Genomic DNA, 20,573 nt, shown 5'->3' on the forward strand with positions numbered 1-20,573 from the left:
GTATCCTGAGAACGATGTCAAATAGTTTCTGACGGTCTCTGATTTTAGCAAAGAAGATTTCTCACTAGTTTTTTCTTAAAAAAAAAAAAAAAAAAAAAAAAAGGAGTAGCAAGGCAAAGGTGGGCATACCATTAGTAAGAACGTAGGAAATCTTTAAAGAGGATCATTGTGCGCCTGGGTGGCTCAGTCGGTTAAGCCTCCAACTTCACCTCGGGTCCTGATCTCACAGTTCAAGCCCCACGTCAGGCTCTGTGTTGACAGCTCCGATTCTGTATCTCCCTCTCTCTCTGCTCCTCCCTGCTCACACGCTGTCTCTCTCTCTCAAAAATAAAGATTAAAAAATTAAAAAAAAAAAACTGTGAAATTTCACAACTGCAATATGTATGACCAATTGGGGAGAAATATTTGCTGTTAACTTTGCAGCAGGCTCTATCCGTGTCATCTGAGTCTGGTTAATGGCAGAGCTGACTTCGCTTTCTCAAACGAGATGATACATACAAAGCGCGGAGAAGAGTGCCTGGCACACAGTATGCGTTTAATAATCATTGCCTGTTGCTATGGAATCTGATTTTCCTGTGGCTCTGGGATTTTAGTGGTTCAATGTATGTCGAGGGACGATAGCAGGAGGCTTCCTTTCTCCTTCGCTTACGAGAGCAGAGTCAGTGCTGTAAAACCGAGGAACTAAACTGCACGCGAGTTACTCAAGAAAACCCCACTCCCCGAGGCTGTGCCGCACCGACCAGACCCGGACAGTATACCGAACGTTCTCCCAGACAAGTCCGGCTCCCCAGCGGCCACGCCCAGACCCCGCCCAGTTAGGGTCACGTGGACGTCTGCAGACCCGCCCCCCCCCCCCCCCCTCCCGCCGAGTCCGCGCAGCCGCAGACGTGGCTGGGAAATGTTTGCGGAGAAAGAGCGGGTCCTGTGGAGCCGAGAGCTGCTCAGGCGTAGTTCCTTTGGGACCGGGACCCGGTAGTCGGTGCCCCTGGCTCGGGACTGGTGGGTCAGGTCCCGCAGGCCCCGAAGTTTCGCAGGGCCTTGCCCTTTCGGAAGGGGCGGGGAGTCGCCTTTTCACCTGAGCCAGCTGTGGCCCTCGAGACGGGCGGGGTCGGGGTTCGGCACGCCCACCCCCCCGGGCCCGGATCTGCGCGGTGTCTTCGAGGGGCTCGGTCTCCCGGGTGAGGCGGCCTCCGGGCCTCGGAGCCCGGCGCTGGCGGCCCTGGTGGTCCCACGCGCGGCCTGGGGGTCCCGCAGGGAGGAGCGGAGGGGACTCGCCCCCCCCCCCCCCCCCCGAGCCATTGAGGGAGCAGAGCTGCGGTAGCGCCGGGAGGCAGCCTGCGAGAGGCCCCGGCGGGAGAGGTGAGACCTCGGCCGGGCGGGGTGTGGGGGTGAGGTGGGCCCAGGACGTGGGGACACAGCTGTCCTGTCGCTTCCCTGGGGACTCAGCACGAGGGGAGGAGCTCTTCGCGAAGGTGGGGAGACAGGTGGGATCTGTGTGGAGCCCCGAGCAAAGCCCCTCCGGTGTCGCTCCCCGGGACCCCTCCTCCCACGCCGGCCTTTTATCCTTCGCGGTTCAAGGAAGAAGGCCTGGTTTGATCAGTTTCAAAGTCACCGTACCGCAGGGGGGCGTGCCGATCTAACAGCTGTACGGACAGGTGCAGCCACCAGCACCGGCAGGATGCTCGCCACACACCTGCCTTTATCGTGGTCACCCCTGCCGCCACTGCTGCCTTTACCGTAGTCACCCCTGCCCCCCACTGCTAACCGCCGGTAGCCGCAGACCGTGCCCCATCTCTCTCCTTTTGTCTTTTCCAGAACGTCCTAGAGATGGAATCTGACTCTGTATAACCTCCTGGGGCTGGCTTCTGTCACTCAGCACCAGGCCTTGGAGACTCATTTGTCTTGTGTGAGTTCCGTATCGCTCAGTAATATTCCACTAAATAGACGGTAGTTTGTTTGTTTTTCATCTGCTTACCTGTTAAAGAACATTTAGATTGTTTCCCTGTTTTGGTAACTATGAATCATGCTGCTCTAAATGTTCAGGTACAGGTTTTTCTGTGAACATAAGTTTTCATTCAGCCTGGTTTTGAAAAGCAAACCGGTCTGAATTTGAATGCTGGTTTGAGATTTATTGATTGTGCGGTGACCTGAGACCAGTTACTTAACTTTTTTGAGTAACTTTATCAGGGAGTTGCTGTGAGGTTAAATGACCCAGCGTATCCGTGGTTCTCCACTTTTTCAGACTCAGCAGGCCCTTTTTTATCACAAGTATTGTAGAATGCCCTCATTTCTATCCTGAAATGAAATTTATGAAATGGGTAAAACTAACGTACATAATTCTTAAGGCTATATAATGCCCTAACTTTAGAATAAAGGAGAAAGAAAAAGGAACGCACTGCAACTCAGGCCCAAAAAAAAAAACAAAAAAACAAAAAACTGACCGAATCTTAGTAAAAACTCAGAACAAAGTACCTTGATTTCGATGGTAGTTGCCTTTATAGAAAAATCATTGAAAACAAAATAATCACTGAAAACAGAAACAAAACTCTGTGGTTGTGTGTAAGGAAGATTTCAGTTCTGGCCTCCTCAAACCTTGAACCGCTCTATTTTCTTCACAGATGGCAAGGAAAATACAGTCTCTCGGCTGAGAACCCTTTCACCCTCCTGAAACCAACATAAATCTGCCCAGATCTGTGTCATCACATTCTTCATCCCTCCCATGTTAGTAGAGGGCTGTCTGCCCTTCTGTCTGCGCCTTGGATCCCATCCATCCTACATTTCCAAGACCTTTAATTTTCCCTTCTCCCTCTTCATAGTTTATACACCTTTGCAACTGTACCCTTCCTATTTTTTGCCCAGCTTTGAGGTGTATTTTACATACAATTATCTTCATCAATTTTATTTGAATGGTTTGAGTTTCAACAATTGTTTATGGTTGTGAAACATCTACCAAATCAAGATCTAGAACTGTATTGTCCCGATTGAAGAACCCCCTAGCCATAGGTAGCTATTTAAAGTTAAATTAATTAAAATGAAATGAAATTAAGCGCTCACCTCCTTACTTATACTAGCCATATTTCAAATCCTTATGGCCACTGCTGTATTTGACAGCCCAGGGACAGAAAGTTTTCCTCATTTCCGAAGTTATTTTGGACAGTTCTACTCAGTGCTTCTATAGCTATAGCTCACAAATTTTGATTTGTTATGTATGTTATCATTATGTTCAAAATATTTTCTTACATTTCTTATAACTTGATAAGAAGATAAATAAAGGGGCTCCTGGGTGGCACAGTCTGTTAAGCACCTGACTCGTGATCTCCGCTCAGGTCATGATCTCGCAGTTTGCGAGTTCGATCCCCACATCGGGCTCTACGCTGATGGTGCGGAGCCTACTTGGGATTCTCTCTCCTCCTCTCTGTCCCTCCCCTGCTTGTGCCTGCACATGCACTTGCTCTCTCTCTTGCCAAATAAATACACTTCTTAAAAAATTTAAAAAATAATAATTTCTTGAATAATTGATTTAGCACTGTTTAATTTCTAATTATATGGCGATTTTTCTGGATATCTTGTTGTGACTGGTTGCTAATTCCATTTTTCTCAGAGAATATATTGTGAATGATCTCAGTCTTCTTACATCTGAAAAATGCCTTTATTTTACTTTCATTTTTGAAAGGCATTTCCTCTGTATATACAACTCTAAGGTGACAGGTGTTTTCTCTTTGTAAGAACTTTAAAGAAGTTCCTCCATCGTCCTCTTGATTGCATGGTTTCTGACGTGTTGTCTGTGTTCTTCTGTATGCAATGTGTCTTTTTTCTCTCTGGCTGATTTTTAAGATTTTCTCTTTATCACTAGTTTTGACTAAATTGATTATTACATGCATTGGTTTAGTTTTCGCCGTGTTTCTGAGCTTAGAATTTGTTGAACTTCTTGGGTCTGCGGGTCTGTAGTTTTCATCAGATTTGTACAGTTTTCGGCCACTATTTCCTGACATACTTTTTCTGCCCCACCCCCCCAGTCTGTAGATTTCAAGTGCACAAATATTAGTCTGTTTAAATTTGCCCCCCACCTCACTGATACGCTGTTCCTTCTTTTAAAAAAAAATTTATTTATTTTTGGAATGTTTCTGTTGCTATCTGAAGTTCACTAACCTTTACTTTTGCAGTGTCTACTTTGCCATTGACCCATCAGTGCATTTTTCATCTTGATCATTAGTCTTTTATTTCTAGAAATTCTGTTTGAACCTTTTTTTAAATTTCCTCCACTGCTCTCTACTTATTTGGACACGTGGACTGTAGCTGTATTAATTGTAATTCTCACCTCTGTTCATTCAGATTAGTTTCATTTGACTGATTCTTTTTCATTGTGGGTTGTAATTTTATTCTTTTTTTTCCTCTAGTGATCTTTGTTTGGATGCCAAGCATTATAAATTTTTCTTTTTGAGTGCTAGGTAGTTTTGTGTTCCTAAAGGTATTTCTGAGCTTTTATCTGGGATACTTGGAAACAATTTGATCCTTCCAGGTCTTGCTTTTAAGATTTGTTAAGTGGGATCAAAGCAGTTCTCAGCCTAGGGCTAATTTTTTCCTCATACTAAGACGACCGTTCTGTGGATTCAATGCAGTATTTCGTGTATCGTGCAGTTTCCTAGTTTGGCTGTCAAAATGGGCCCTGTGTGAGCTCTGTGCACCGTTACCTCTAATACGTTTAAGTAGTTCTTTTCCTGGCCTTGAGTAGTTTCCTCACACGCATATGGTGATGTACACCTTGCTATATACTCAAGGGGGGCCCTCTGAAGATCTCCAGAATTCTCTCTACAAGTCTCTTTTCTCACTACTCTGTTCAGCAAACTCTGGCCACATGGGCCTCCCCAGACTCCACACTCCCCCTGTTCAGTTCTTACATATGGATCCCCTAACCCTATGCTACAGCCTGGAAACTCTGCAGGCAGGCAGTTGGAGAGATTAGTTATCTCTTGCTATATAACAAGTCACCCCCGACACTTCGCAGGCTTAAAACAACATGCGTTATTATCCCAGGGTCAGGAATGGAACATGGCTTAACTGGATCCTTTACTTCATGGTCTTTTGCAAGGCCTGCAATCAAGGCATCAGCGAGGTCTGGGATCTTATCCGAAGGCTCAAGCGGGGAAGGATTCACTTCCTAACTTACTTAAGTGGTTGTTGGCAGGATTCGGTTTGTTGAGTTCTTGGACCGAGGAACTTAGCTTCTTGTCGGCTCGTGGATGGAGGCCACCTTCGGCTCCGTGCCACACAGACCTCCAGTGTTTCAGCCTCTTCAGAGTCAGCAAGAGAAAGAGTCCACTACCAGGACGGAAATAACATTCTTTAGTAACCTCATCATTCCCTCAGTGTTGCAATATTTTATTGGTTGACGCGTGTTACTCAAGAGAAGGGAATTACACAAGGCTGGGAATGGGTCCCGGGTCATTGAGGGTCATCTCACAGGCTGCCTACCACACCAGGGCAGGGGTCACCGTTATTACTGGACGTCTGGTATCTTACCATTGTTTTATATATTTTGTCCTCTGTCGAAATCCATATTGTCACCTCAAGTTTTGTCATTGTTCATATATTTCTTGGTTGTTCCAGGCAGGAGGATAAACCTGCTTCTTGTTATTTCACCGTGGCTAGAAGTTCATTGTGGCTAGAAGGGCAAGTCTCAGCTCGGCTGCTGATTCCCATCTGTTTAAACCTACTGAGTATTGTTCTGGCCTGGCATCTGGTCTGTCCTAGTGAATGCCCCTGGGGACTTAAAGTGTGGATTCAGCAGTCGTTGGATTTGTGTACTAAATAGCAAACAGGTCAAGGTGTCTGGCAACGTCATTCAGATCTTCTGTGTCCTTACTGTTTTTTAAAGTGCATTTGGTCAATTGTTGAGAGATGGCTGTTGAACATTAAGAAACGTCCCTTTTCAGCTCTGACAATATTCTATCTTGAAATCTGTTATTATCTGACAATATAGCCATCCAGCCTTCTTACAGTTTGCATAATAAATCTGTCTCTATCCATTTACCCTTGATCTATGACTTCACATAGGAAGTAATGTCTCTTGTAGAAAGTATATAGTTTGTCTTCTCTATCTTGATCTCTGCCTTTTAATCGGAGAGCTTAGAGGGGGATTAGACAGGCTTTTTTCTTTAAGAGCCAAATGGTAAATACTCCAGCCTTGGTGGGCCATTCACTCAACTCTGCCAATAAAGAGAAAGCTGCGGGGGGGCGCCTGGGTGGCTCAGTCGGGTGGGTGGCCGACTTCGGCTCAGGTCATGATCTCGCGGTCTGTGAGTTCGAGCCCCGCGTTGGGCTCTGTGCTGACAGCTCAGAGCCTGGAGCCTGTTTCAGATTCTGTGTCTCCCTCTCTCTGACCCTCCCCCGTTCATGCTCTGTCTCTCTCTGTCTCAAAAATAAATAAACGTTAAAAAAAAAAAAAAAAGAGAAAGCCACGGTAGACAGTGTGTAAATGAATGGGTGCAGCTATGATCCAGTAAAACTTTATCTTCAGAAACCGGTATCGGCCAGATTGGCCCTCAGGCCATAATTTGTCAACCCCTGGTTTCGACTATTTGAATTTACTGTAATTACTGGTACGTTTGGGTTTGTCTCACCATTGTTCATCCCTTTGTTTTCCCCTGATTTTCCTTTTCTTCTGTTTTGTGGACCATTTAAATACTTTTAGATATTTGTTTTAAGTTTTCCTATTAGCTTTTTAGCTGTGCTAAAAGGAGCTGTTCTCCTTTTCATTATTATTTTTAGCAGTTCCTCTAGGGATTACAATATACATCCTTAATTCTTCAGTCTTCTTAGCATTAACATTTCACTTCCCGCAAAAATGTGGAAACCTTACAACCACATAGGTCCAATTACCACACTCCATTCTTTTGTTCTAGCTGGCTCATGTATTACCTGTACATATGTTATGAATTGTACTAGGCAGTGTTATAATTTTTCCTTTACATAGTCGTATGTATGATAAAAAATTAGATAAAAGCAAGCTCTTACATTTTAATTTACCCAGATATTTACCATTTCTAATACTTTAAATTTCTTTGTGGGGATCAGAATTTCCATCTGGTGTCATTTTCCTTCATCCTGAAGAACTTAATCGCTTTGGCAACAATCGGAAAAAAAAAAATCCAAAAGACACGCTTGGTCGTCTGTCAGTGTGCCTTGTCATGGTAAAGAGGCCCATCTCCCAGTCACGTTAGCCAGAGACCCGGAAGTGCACCGTTACAGCCCCTTCTGTCTCGCCCGCGTGTCCAGCTTGTCACCACGCCCTGTCAACGTTGCCTCCTACGCGTATTGCCAATGTGTCCCTTCTTTCTGTCTCTGCTCACTTTCTCTAATCCGCATTCTCATCTCGCCTAGATTTCTGCAGCATCCACACCAGTACTGTTTCGTGTCCATTCTGGCCTTTCCGCCTCCCTACTCCCTGCCAGAGAGAGAGCCTTTCTAGCACCCAGATCTGCTTTTGTCATCTTCTGTCCCCTCCTCGAGATGGCTTCTTCCTGTGTCAGGTTGAAGACTGTATGCTCTTGCCCGGGCTGTGACCTCCCAGAGCTGGCCTCTCCCCCTGCAGTGGCATTCTCCACCCACCCCACACCCCCCCGTTCATTCATACACCTTGTCTGCTCCGTGCACGCGGCCTTCTTCAGCGTCTCACCCTCACGTGTCCCCTAGAGTGATGCTGCCTTCGCACCAGCTGCTGCTTCCTCTGCTTGGGGCGCTTTTCTTTATCTTGTCGCCCCGGTGACTCCTACTGATCCCTCGGGATTTAGCCCAGCATCGTCTCTTCAAGTAAACCCCGCCGAAACCCCGACCAGGTCAGATCGCCTTATTAAAGACGCTCATGGCCTCACACGACTCTTCTCTATGACACCTGTCACAACTATAGTTACATATTTGTTTGTGTGACTATTTGGTTATTGTTTATCTCCTAGACACTCAGCTCTGTGCGATCAGGTACCATGTTTTGTTAAGCTCTGTATTGTCAGTATTGAGCACCGGGTTCAATAAATATTGGTTGAAAGAATAAAGGTTTATTCATTCAGTCATTTATTCCAAAACAGAAGTATCCGAAGCGAGCACCAAAAGCAGAGGTATCCTAAAAATACTTGGAAGGAGAAAGATAATCAGGAGGCATTATTATAATGGTAAAATGTGCAATTCTCTGTGACACCAGCTGGGTGTCCAGTTCAGTTCGGACCCTAATCAGAGCTAGCGAGGACCCCAGGGGGTACGTGCTCAGTCTCACAGGACGGCCCCCCCACTTCAGATGCCGGTGGCAAGTAGCGGGTCCCCGGATTGCCCACGACCCGTCTGACTTGGCTACAAGTCAGAGGGTCCCATGACCTCCCTCCTTGGATTAGATCATCTGCCAGGACAGCCCACGGGACCCAGGGAAACGCTTAGGTTGACCATTTAGTGGATTGTCAAGGATGCGATAAAGGTTACAGATGAACAGCCAGACGAAGAGATACCTGGGACAGGGTTCCCAAGGGTCTGTTCTGGTTTTTTTTCCGACTTTATGCTTTTTGCTTTTTAGGTTTTGGGGGTCCCGTTGCTGCATTCTCTTGGAGACGGTCTTGTCAACGGTGTCCAGTCTGCTAGTGAGTTCTTCGAAGGCACTCTTCGTTTCTGCTGGTTGTGTTTTAAATCTCTAGCATGGACAACAACAAACAAACACGCACACACCTGGCCGGACTTATCTTTAAAAACGGCTGTCATTGGGGCGTTCTCATAAGAAAACCACCAGCATTTGTCCACTCACCAAGCATTCGTCAGGCATAGTCTGTGCGCCAAAAACCATGCCAGGAGTTGAGGGCTCGGAGGTTAAAGACTTTAGTCCGTGACCTCCAGAAGCTCAACGTCCAGTGAAAACACTGGTGGGTGCCGTGATGGAGTAGTGCGGACACAGCATGGGAGCAGTGGTGAAGAAGGGGCTCTGGGGCTGGCTTTAATCCTGGCTCTGCCACTTACTAGCTGTGCAGCCTTTGCACAAATGCCCTAAACTCTCTAAGCCAACATGACCAGTAGAAATATAATGCAAACCACATGTGTCATTTAAAAAATTTCCTAGTAGTCATGTTTAAGAAAAGTAATGAGAAACAAGTAGAATTAACTTTAAGGATATCTTTTATTGAATCCCGTATGCGTAAAACTTTTTAACACGTAATCAATATAAAAAGTTATTAATGGGACATTTTCCTTTTTTTTTTTTTAATCTTCAAAATCTGGTGTGTATTTTACACAGCGTACAGCTCAGTTTGGCGTGGCCATGTTTCTGGTGTCCAGCAGCCACACGTGGCTAGAGGTCGGTGCACAGGGCTTTATGGGTTTATGCCCCTTCCCTCACTCGTAAAATGGAGACAAAAATAGCTTCTACCCGTGGAGTTCCAGTAAAGGATAAGTGATTAAATACATGTAAAGTACTTAGAACAGTGATTGTTCAAAGCATAAGTGCTTGTTAAACATTAGCTGTTATTATTTGTAGGAACAATTATTTTATGATGACAGAGGCTAAGAGAACATAGATAAGGAGCCTAGAACGGGTGACGTTAGAACTGAATCCTGAAGAATGAGCAGGAATCGGCATAGCAAACAGTAGGTGGTTCAAGGGCAGTTCTGGACAAAAGATCAAGTGCAGGGAGACGTGAGAGACTTGATAAGTGCTAGGAAGTGGACACAGGGTGGCTGGAGCGTAGGGTGTGTGTGAGAGTGACAAATGGTGAGGCTGACTGGTGATGGGTCAGCTCACGAAGGACCTCCGTCTCAAAAGTAGGAGAAGAACTTAAGTATTTGGAAAAAATTCACACCGTAAGTGGTATTGAGGACTGGAAAGAGGCCAGATGGGAGGGCTTCCCTGATGTCACACAGATAGTCACAGAAAAGTGGGATTAAAGCTCTGGATTTTCTGTGTCTTTACCCATTATCCTCTGCTCCATCAGGCAGCTCCCTAGGGCAGCAGAGATTAAGATTCAACTCTGGAATTCTGGCTTATGTGTATCTTGAGGCAAGTGACTTCAGCACCCTGAACCTCCCTTAAAGTAAGATCCTGTTTTCCACCTCACGGGGTTTTTAGGAGAATTAACTATGTCAATATTGTGGGTCAGCTCGGAATAAATTCAATAACTGTTAGCTCCACAGCCAAAAGAGTCTTCCAAGTTTCTTTCCCCCCAAGACAAGAAACAGTAACTCTGGAGACACAAATATGTGCACATCAGATAAGGGGTAAACAACAAAAGGCATGGCTTTTAGGTATTGAAATTAGAAATTGAAACAGTACAGTAAATATTGTGGGAGATCCGGAAAATGGGAGTTAAGACTGTCATGGGGCTTATGTAATTTGAGTGGGGCTCTAAAATATGGTCAAGATTTAGGTGGGCAAAATCAGGAAGGAAAGAAAGACTTTGGGGGCAGGAGAAGGAATGATGGGTTACATGAGGAATGAACGTTGAATGTTGGGAATACAGTTAATAAGACCACTAATTCCTTGTGTTTAATGCTTGCCTGTGATATGCCGTGATCACTGAAAACAGATGTTTAAGTGAACAAATCTGCTTACTATCCCTTCTGGGGAACCTTACCAGCCCAAAGTAAAAGACTGCATAGGTGCTAACACTTGGGGGTCGTCTAATGAAACAGCCAAGTCCGTGCCCAGCAGTCCTGCGATGAAACCCATCATTTATCATGTCCTTACACACAAGCACTTAACTTTCAACCAGCACATCGGTAACTCGGTCTTAAGCGTGAACCCATAATTAAAGACTACTTCTAGACACGCTAACATAGAAGATGAAGGGTCATCTCTCTTGTTTGTCTTCTATTCATAGTGTTTCTTGTCTTTCTGTCCATGACTGAGAGTAAAAAAGAAATACGTTGTCCTTGGAAAGCCATGAGAATTATTTTTCATTGCAAAAGAGTAGATTTCTCCCTATTCAAACTTTCCTTTTCTTTCCCTCTTCTTACATTAAATGTAAAACAGTAATGTCAGTAGCAGTTATTCACCAAAGGGGAATTAGGTAAAAGTATTGTTTTGTGTAAGTCAAAAAAACAAATTTAAAAGAAATGTTTTTGTTGTTGTTGTTTTTAAGCTTTTCTTTTTATGTAATCTCTGCACCCAACATCAGGCTCAAAAAGAAAAATTTTCTTTTTTTTAACGTTTATTCATTTTTGAGAGAGAGATAGAGTGCGAGTGGGGGAGGGGCAGAGAGAGAGGGAGACACAGAATCGGAAGCAGGCTCCAGGCTCCCAGCCGTGAGCACAGAGCCCGACACGGGGCTCAAACCCACGAATCGTGAGATCATGACCTGAGCTGAAGTCAGACACTTCACTGACGGAGCCACCCAGGCGCCCCAAAAGAAAAGGTTTTTTAAAGAGACATTTAAAGAGCTCTTAACGGGCTTTGGGATAATAGTTTCAATGCTGACTAAGTACTTTTCTCACAGAAGACTCCCTAGAAGCCATTTCTCTTTGATCACAGTTCTCCTTTCCTAATACCTCCTCATCTTCATGTTCTTCTTTTTTGTAATCTCTTCAGTTTAGGCTTTTCCTGAACCACCTTCTCACCTGACCGTGTTTGCTCCATTCCCTTCGGTCACTTTGATTTAGCTCCAACCCCTTCACACCACTAGCATTTCCTCCCCAGAGAGCAGGTAATATTTACATCGCCCTGTTGTTATGATCTCAGTGTTTACAGCTTCATGACCCCATTCCTCACAGAGCAGCTTCTTATATTCCAGCTTTGGACTTTCATGTCTTGCAGACGGCAAGTCTGGACCTGAGGCCGAGAAGTCAACACTACAGCAGCAGGACATTTTCAAAGAAATTCCATCCCGAGGAATAAACACGGAAGAACTTACAAAGATAAAGTCTGTATTGGGAGGTACCTGGAGACCCAGAGAACAGTTTAAGAATCAGCACATCTGGGACAAGACAAAGTCACCTGCATGGAAATTCCCGCCCAAGAAAGAGGTATAGAAGCTAATGAATTTGGAAAAGCTGTCACTGTACAATCGATAGTTTCGGAGCAGTGTGTGCCTGCAGAACAGTGTGTTCGTGAACATGCTACACGTGGGAGAATCTTCCAACAAAACTCAGACTTAATTGTACAAAGGGAGTGTGATGGAAAGAGACCTTGTGAATGTAGTGGATGCGGGAAAGCCTTAAGAGACCACACCACTCTTATTCAGCATGAAAGAACGCATACTGGAGAGCGACCCTACAGATGTAACGAATGCGGAAAGGGATTTAACCAGAGTTCCCACCTAACAAACCATCAGAAGACTCACACAGGGGAAAAGCCCTACAAATGCAATGAATGTGGGAAGGCCTTCAGTTTTTGTTCAGTCCTTATTCAACATCAGAGAATTCATAGCGGGGAGAGACCTTATGAGTGCACTGAATGCGGTAAGACGTTTAGTCGTAGCACATACCTTACTCAGCATCAAAGAATTCACACTGGTGAGAAACCCTATAAATGTCTTGAATGTGGAAAGGCTTTTAGCCAGAGCACGCATCTTACTCTACATCAGAGAATTCATACCGGAGAGAAACCTTACGGATGCAGTGAGTGTGGTAAAACCTTCAGTCAGAGTGCACATCTTACTCAACATCAAAGAATTCATACGGGAGAAAAGCCCTATGAATGTAACGACTGTGGAAAAGCCTTCAGTGATCACTCCGCTCTTATTCGACATCATATCATCCACACTGGGGAGAAACCTCATGAGTGCAATGACTGTGGGAAAGCTTTCAGCTACTGCTCCGACCTGATTCAACACCAGAGAACACATACTGGAGAGAGACCATACAGGTGCAGTGAATGTGGGAACGCCTTTAGTGACTGTTCAGCCCTCATCCAGCATCAAAGAATTCACACCGGGGAGAAGCCCTATGAGTGTAGTGAATGTGGGAAAGCCTTTGGTAACTACTCAGCTCTCACTCGCCATCAAAGAACTCATACTGGGGAGAAACCCTACGAATGTAAGGAATGTGGCAAAACCTTTAGCAGAAGCACATACCTTACTCAACATCAGAGGAGTCACACAGGAGATAAACCATATAAATGTCATGAGTGTGAGAAAACTTTTGCCCAGAGTTCGTTCCTTACGCAACACATGAGGGTTCACACTGGAGAAAAACCCTACAGGTGTAATGAATGTGGGAAAGCTTTCAGTGACCGCTCAGGGCATATCCAGCATCAGAGAACTCACACTGGTGAGAAGCCCTATGAATGTAATGATTGTGGGAAAGCTTTCAGTTTCTGCTCAGCCCTTATTCAACATAAGAGAATTCATACTGGAGAGAAGCCCTATAAATGCAGTGACTGCGGAAAAGCCTTTAGTGATAGGTCAGCACTTATTCAACATCAGAGAACTCACACTGGAGAGAAACCCTATAAGTGTAACGTATGTGGAAAAGCCTTCAGTCAGAGTACGAACCTCAGAAATCACCAGAAAACTCATTCTAGTGAAAAATCCTATAAATGTAGTGAATGTGGAAAAGCCTTTAGTTACTGCTCAGGCCTCATTCAACATCAAATCATTCATACTGGAGAGAAGCCTTATGCATGCAGTGAATGTGGCAGAGCCTTCAGCCGGGGGACGGACCTTAAAAAACATCAGAAGACTCATACTGAAGAGAAACTCTACAAATGTAATGAATGTGGAAAAGCCTTTAGCCAGAGCACGTATCTTACAAAACACCAGAAAATTCACAGTGCAGAGAAAGCAAATATACATACTGCCTGTAGGAAAACCGTTAAGCAAAACTCTTCTGTTCAACGCGAAAAATCTCACACTGGAGAGAAATCCTCTGAACGCCTTGAGAGTCTGGCTGCCGTGGAGACCAGGGAAACAGAAGGATCATGAAAACTGTCAACTAGAGTGGCCACATGGCTTAGTGGGAAGAGCGCATTTATGGGTTTTAGAGGTCCTGGGTTCTAATCTCGGCTCTATTACTAACTAAGTGCATTGCTTACTTGAGGGTAAGTCACTTTACCTCTTTAAACCTTAATTTACTCACCTGAAAAATTTGAAGGTCTGACTAATTGATCTTTAAGATCCACATTTATTTTATTTATTACCAATGTAGGCTTTTACAGAGGTGATTCTTAAATTGTGACCTATTTATTCTACAGCAGTTTTGATTTACATTGTGAGGATGTGGCCGTCATTATGGATTCAGTAAAGATATGGCCTACACACTATTTATTACCATGGGTCCTCCAAAATTAAACATACTATGAATATTCAAGGAAATTAAGAGATAAAGTAATATGAATTCTGTTAATTATTGCAGTAGGAAGGTTGGGATCTTTTCTTGATTAAGAATATGGTGTTGGATAAAACCTCAAAAAGAATGAATCAAATTATTGGTAAAGGCTGGGTTACCTAGAATCCACCCAAACTTAATGGTGCAATATAAATTTTCTCTATTAAGTTCAGTTGGTTGCTATCATGTCCCAAGTGAAAAGGAACTGGAAAGCAGTTCTAAAGTCTTGAGCAGATTTCTAAGAACAGATGAAATTGGAAAGTGTATTTGCCATTTCCACCTAAATATGTAAAGGCCACGTGAATGAAAATGAATGTTGATCTAGGAAAGTCTGTTGGTCTCTGGTCTTTTTCCTGTGACTACAGAGACAATAGCCTGAAAATATGAAGATTTATTTCAGAAGCCTGTGATACTAAGTTGACCAGTTAATTTTTTTCCAGATTTACTGTCATGCCTGTGCATTGTTTTATAATCAAAGAAACAATATTTAAAAGGAATTTGATAACTAAGCAAATTTAATGGTTTTGGAATAGGAGACTACTTTAGCAAATTATGCAATGGATTTAAAAACTCTGAGCACAAGTTTAAGACTGTCATAAAGCTGTCTTGTGGCATTTTTGTTGTTGCTTTCTCAGCCTGTTTCCCCCTGCAGCAAACATCGCTTTCCCACTCTGACCATGTGCTAACTGCACTTAGTATACCCTTCTTGTTTACCTTTCTCAGCCCTGTCTCTTTCAAGCTTCATCTTATGGCCTGGCACACACACAGTGTCGGGTGGTGGTGGTGATGATGGTGATGATGATGGTGATGACGATGGTGATGATGGGGTGATGATGGTGATGGTGGTGATGGTGATGGTGATGATGGTGGTGATGGTGATGATGATGGTGATGGTGGTGGTGATGGTATGATGATGGTGGTGATGACAGTGATGATGGTGACGATGCTGGTGATGATGGTGGTGATGGTGATGATGATGGTGATGACAGTGATGCTGGTGATGATGATGGTGATGATGGTGATCAGCACTCATCTCTTTTTTCTTTGCATTTCTGTAACATTTATTCACATGGACTTTTTAGTACCTAGTGGTTCCTTGATGCTCAGTAGGAATATGGAAAGTAGGTTCTATACCTTAGTTTTGAACCTTCACAGAAACTAAGTCAAAGTAGAAATATAGTAGATGTTCAATAATCTTCATTGATTGAGGAAGGGAAGATGCTGTTTACCACTGACTAAAGAAGGGCGGGTACCATGGGAGCACTGATGGAGGGATGGCGGGCCCTGTGGGAGCACTCACTGAGCAAAGGTCGATGCTGTGGGAGCACAGAAGGAGAGAGGGCGGGCCCTGTGGGAGCACTGACTGAGGGAGGATGGATGCCATGGGAGCACTGACGGAGGGTGGTGCTGTGGGAGCACTCACTGAAGGAAGGATGAAGGGCACCATGGGAGCATTGTCAGAGGGAAGGCAGGTACTGTGGGACCATTGAGAGAGGGAGGGTGGTCACCCTGGGAGCACTGACGGAGGGAGGGCAGCCACCGTGCGAGCCCTAATGGAGGGAGGGTGGATGCTGTGGGAGCACTGACGAAGGGAGGGAGGGTGCTGTAGGGGCGCTGACTGAGGGAGGGCAGTGCTCGGGAGCACCACAGGAGGGAAGCAGGTGCCGTGACTCAGGAAAGGAAGGTGCTGTTTACCGTTGACTGAGGAAGCATGTGTTATATGTGTTATACCTAGATGATTTCCTTTATCAACCCCTTAGCAACCAGGTTTGGCTCGGTATTCAGAGAGTTTGCATTTGTTAGGATTAGGGGTGTCTCTCATAACAGACCCAGACCAGTGGTGGCACACAGATTATGCACATGAGCACGGGGGCTCCCTGGGCATGGGAACTCCAAGATGGCAGGAACACAGGCTTTCAGTCTCGTTGCCCCATCATCCTCGCTGTGTGCCTTGGCCTTGACATCCAGGCATCTTCTCCCTCTTCAAGATGGCAGAAGTGAAAGGACATCTCTCTCCCACTAGGAGTGTGACCTAATCTGGAAGTTCTGTGCATTATATTACTTATATCCCATTGACCGGAAACGGGCCATAGTGATATGGGAACAAAGGCAGGAGGAAATGGCAGGTAAAATCAACTTTCCTTAGAACCTGCAGCCCTTTGACAAATACTCAGGCAAAGACAGAGTACAACATTCCTCCAGGAGCTCCTACTGTCTTAATGCTAATGCTTTGCTAGAGGGGAAGACAACCTTGGCTTGAGGATAGCTGGCTCTCCTGCATCCTGTGTCTTCTGTAGGTATGAAAGTCCCGCTGGAAACCTCCCCGTGACTTTACCTCCCCCAACCCCATAGTATATAATCGTCTCTGCTCATGGTCCTGGGACAGTTCTTCCTGCCCACATGTCCTGTCCCCGAGCTTTAATAAAACCACCTTTTTGCCCTGAGGACACCTCAAGAATTCTCTCTTGGCCGTGGGCTCTGGACCCCAGCACCACTCCCAAACCCCACCGCTGTGACCTCATGTCCTGCAGAAGGAGAAGGAGCAAAGTCATGTGTCATTCTAAAGGGGAGAATGGTAATAAACAGCCAGCTGTGATCTCAGAGTGGTTGTGCTCCTTGTCACTGACATTGCAGTAGAAACGCCCTGGCTTCATAACGCAGGGCCCAGGAGTTCAGTCTGGAGGGCAGGCTGGCAGGTGGTCCCCTAGGGCCGCTGGGGAACAGGGGAAGCAGGGAGACCCGTCTCCACAGGCCAGGCGCTCTCAGGAGGGGCAGGCCGTGCTCCCCATCCGCAAGGGGAAATTCAGCTGATTTCTAAATGTGTTAACGTTTACTATAAGGCCTTTCTCGCCACGCGATGCGCCCAGAGCTGAGCACCAAGCCAAGTACAGGCACCCCCAAAGCAGGCACATGACCAAGGATATCTCAAACGGGTTTCAAGCCGGGTGAAGGTCTGTGTTGGCGTGTGCTCGTGCGCTCTTCGCACAAGTCTGTCCGAGAAACTGGAGCACTGGTTTTCCTCCAGCCTATCTGGAAACCAAAGCAATACGGCCGAAAGAGACCCAAAATCCAGCTGAGCGGAGCCCTCCACAGCAAGGGAGGAAAAGGCCAAGGCGGGTGGGCAGGGGAGGGGAGATGCGGTTTCACCCAAGACCCCCACCTCCAGGGAGCAGACACAAACCAGGAGGGACCTTGAGGGTGGGGGTTTCTCCCTGAGCAGGGAGGGGTGTGTGTCCCACCGCAGGCACCCCTGAACCTGGGGACCTGTGCTGGGGCGGGGACACCCCTAGAACATCTGGCTTGGGGAGCAAGAGGTGCTTCTCTCTGGGGGCCCCAGGGGCTCTGGGGCCTGAGATACCCTCGTTTTCAAGGTCCCCGGGCTGACTCTCTCCTCCAGAGCTGCCTGGATTCCTTGTAAAGGAGATCACTGCTAATCTCACGGTGGCTGCCGGAGGGGCAGGGAGCAGTTGGGACTATCTCCAGATGATGGAGGTGCTGGTGAGCACCATCTCGCTACTTCAGGGGCACAGGGGAACACTGCCGCCCTGAGTGCGGGTCCCCAGCACCCCTGGCCTGCATCACCTGGGCTCCTCTCGGGAGCCCCTCGCTCAGCCCTGGGCCACGCTCCACGCGGGTGGAGGGAACCAAGTCAGAGAAGTGCTGTCTGATCTCACTTCATGTGCTTTCTAAAACACAAAGCAAATGAACACACAAAACAAAACTCACAGATACAGAAAGCAGACTGGTAGTTGTCGAGGGGAAGGGGAGGGGGCTGGAGGATGGGTGGAGGGCATCACTTGTATGGTGATAACTTCCTATTGTATACAAATACCAAGCTATTATGTGGTGCACCTGCTACTAATGTTATATGCCAATTTTTCTTCAATGAAAAAAAACCCCTCCCTCTAAAACCTCATGAAGGCACACAGCGTGGTGTCCATGCAAGGACGGACAGGTGGATCAATGGAACAAAAGAGGAGCACATTCTGTATTTAACAAATGGGATGCAGAGGAGTACGGAGAGGAAATTGTGCTGGCGTAATTACATATCTATATGAGAAAAATATACACCATACCTAAGAGCTAATTCCAGGTGCATTAATGCTGAAATGTAAAAGACAAAACTATAATGCATTTAGAAGAGAAGATAAAAAATATACACTGGGGACTTTTGGACAGGAATAAGGAATAAGACACAACAGCACTAAACATAGGAAAAGCGGGGGCTCCTGGGTGGCTCAGTCAGTTAAGCATCCGACTTCAGCTCAGATCATGATCTCATAGTTCGTGGGTTGGAGCCCCTCGTCGGGCTCTGTGCTGACAGCTCGGAGCCTGGAGCCTGCTTCAAGTTCTGTGTCTCCCTCTCTCTCTCTGCCTCCCCCCCCCCCCCCGCTCACACTCCGTCTCTCCCTCAAAAATAATAAACATTAAAAGAATTAAAAAAAAATAAACATAGGAAAAGTGGATTGACTTAACGAGATTAAATTTACAAATTATTTTAAGGATAAGTGAAATGAAGAATTTGTTCATCAAAAAGCGCTACGAAAGAATGAACCAAACTCACAAAATGGGAGGGGATGTTTGTGACGTAAGTAACCTACAGAGGACTAGCGTGAAAACTCAGAATTCAGAAAGAGCCTCTAGGACTATGAAGTCTGTGACTCCCAGAGAGAGAGGGAGCCAGGCAGATGTTTAGTCTGAGGTGTCACCAGTGTCCCTTCTGCCTCACTCAGAGATGAGCCACCAGGGCCCCCGGTCAAGGAGAGGGAATTTGGACCACTTTCTGTGGACCGGACAGACTGCCAAAGAATTTGTGCACACACTTTAAAACAACTACAGCAATCAACCTTATTAGAAAATTAAGAAAAGGCAAATTAATCCTGCAATTAGATGCTACTGATCTTCCACCAGAATTGCTAAAATTAAAAAGACAAGAAATACTAATTATTGTCAAGGATGTGAAGTAATAGCTTCGATCACTAGTATTCAGAGTCTAAACTGACACAAATACCGTGGGAGACAGCTGGACTTTTGTCAGTTGAAGATACACATACCGCGTTATCCTAGACGTTTCTCCGGGAGAAACTCGTGCACACATACAGCAGGAGACGAGTATCCGAATTTTCACAGTAGTGTTGTTTGTAGAGCCACAATTGGAAACAACCCAAGTGGACATTTGCACCAACGCCAATAAACAGTGTCAAACACTATTCACCAGCTGCCAACAGATCAGAGCTACAGGGAAGGATACGGATGAACCTTACAAACATAATACTGTGAAAGGAAGACACAAGGAAACATTTAGTACAATTATACTTATGTAAGTTTCAAAAGGAGACAAAATTAACATATGTGCACGTGGTGAAATGTATTAAGAATGTAACTACGCAGTTACTGTAATGCCCACAGTTTCCAAAATGTAGTTTGAAGTATCAAAAGCAAGGCCCATGGCACGCCTGGGTGGCTCAGTGGGTTGAGTGTCCAACTTCGACTCAGGTCATGATCTCGCGGTTCACGAGTTTGAGCCCCGCGTCGGGTTCACAGCTGTCAGCGTGGAGCCCCCTTTGGATCCTCTGTCCCTCCCTCCCCCGCCCCTCTTCCACTCGCGCGCTCTCTCTCTCTCTCTTTCAAAAATAAAAAATCAGCGGCTCAGGAGTCAGGGTTTATTCCTTGGTGACCTAAAGGTTTGGAAAGGGGGAGAACTAATGACCACGGAGACGACGTGTGCAGACAGGAAGTCTCAGGTGTGAAGTCCCACCACAAGCTGTGGCTCCTGCACGAGCACCGACCAGCGCGGTCAGGCCACATGATTAGACAGAAGACCCACGGTCGGCAACTCAGGTTGAGACCCACGACCAGGAGCCATGTAAGCAGAGCCTAGAACACTCTACCTAGGAAAAGACCATCCGTGTCCTCTTTCGGTCTTAAACTCTTGAAATGTGTTCACACGTCCTCCTGCAGGAAGCTTGTTTACTGCGTGCTTCCTATGTGGCTGGTAGGCCATTCGTTCAACACGCACTTAACGGATTCTTAAGGTGTAGCCGCAGAGGACATGCGTTCCTCTGGACCCCGGGACGACGGCTGTCAACAAAATGGGCAAAAGTCTCTATCCCGTGGAATTCGCATGCTAATGGGAAATTCAGACAAATGAGTGAAAAAGTATGTAGTATATGCACTTATAAAAAATAAAGCAGGGGGGCGCCTGGGTGGCTCAGTCGGTTAAGCGGCATGATCTCGCGGTCCTTGAGTTCGAGCCCCGCGTCGGGCTCTGTGCTGACAGCCCAGAG

At 45.9% G+C, this 20,573-nt stretch overlaps 2 protein-coding genes across 4 annotated transcripts in view; both read left to right on the top strand.

The window, feature by feature from the left end:
- The window catches only part of LOC109252608 (histone H2B type 1-C/E/F/G/I), a 490,736-nt gene that overhangs the window by 302,581 nt on the left and 167,582 nt on the right, over positions 1-20,573 (top strand). The window lies entirely within an intron of this gene.
- LOC109252553 (zinc finger protein 883-like) lies at positions 883-14,900 on the top strand. Of its 3 annotated transcripts, none has more exons than XM_019425123.2 (4): positions 883-1,359; positions 1,816-1,906; positions 8,558-8,621; positions 11,777-14,900. In XM_019425123.2, exon 4 carries the CDS (start codon positions 11,961-11,963, stop codon positions 13,881-13,883), a length of 1,923 nt encoding a protein of 640 aa, XP_019280668.2. In that variant the 5' UTR covers positions 883-1,359; positions 1,816-1,906; positions 8,558-8,621; positions 11,777-11,960; the 3' UTR covers positions 13,884-14,900. The 3 variants fall into 3 exon arrangements, with proteins under 3 accessions (XP_019280668.2, XP_019280670.2, XP_019280669.2); XM_019425125.2 differs by having other exon boundaries at positions 891-999; XM_019425124.2 differs by lacking the exon at positions 8,558-8,621 and having other exon boundaries at positions 891-1,359.

This window comes from Panthera pardus, unplaced genomic scaffold, assembly GCF_024362965.1.
Source record: "Panthera pardus isolate Hobbes unplaced genomic scaffold, ASM2436296v1 HiC_scaffold_17, whole genome shotgun sequence".
Classification (NCBI taxonomy): Eukaryota; Metazoa; Chordata; class Mammalia; order Carnivora; family Felidae; genus Panthera; species Panthera pardus.

Excerpts from the sequence above, each read along its gene's own strand:
- LOC109252553 (XM_019425123.2), top strand. The coding sequence starts at position 11,961 with ATGGAAATTCCCGCCCAAGAAAGAGGTATAGAAGCTAATGAATTTGGA.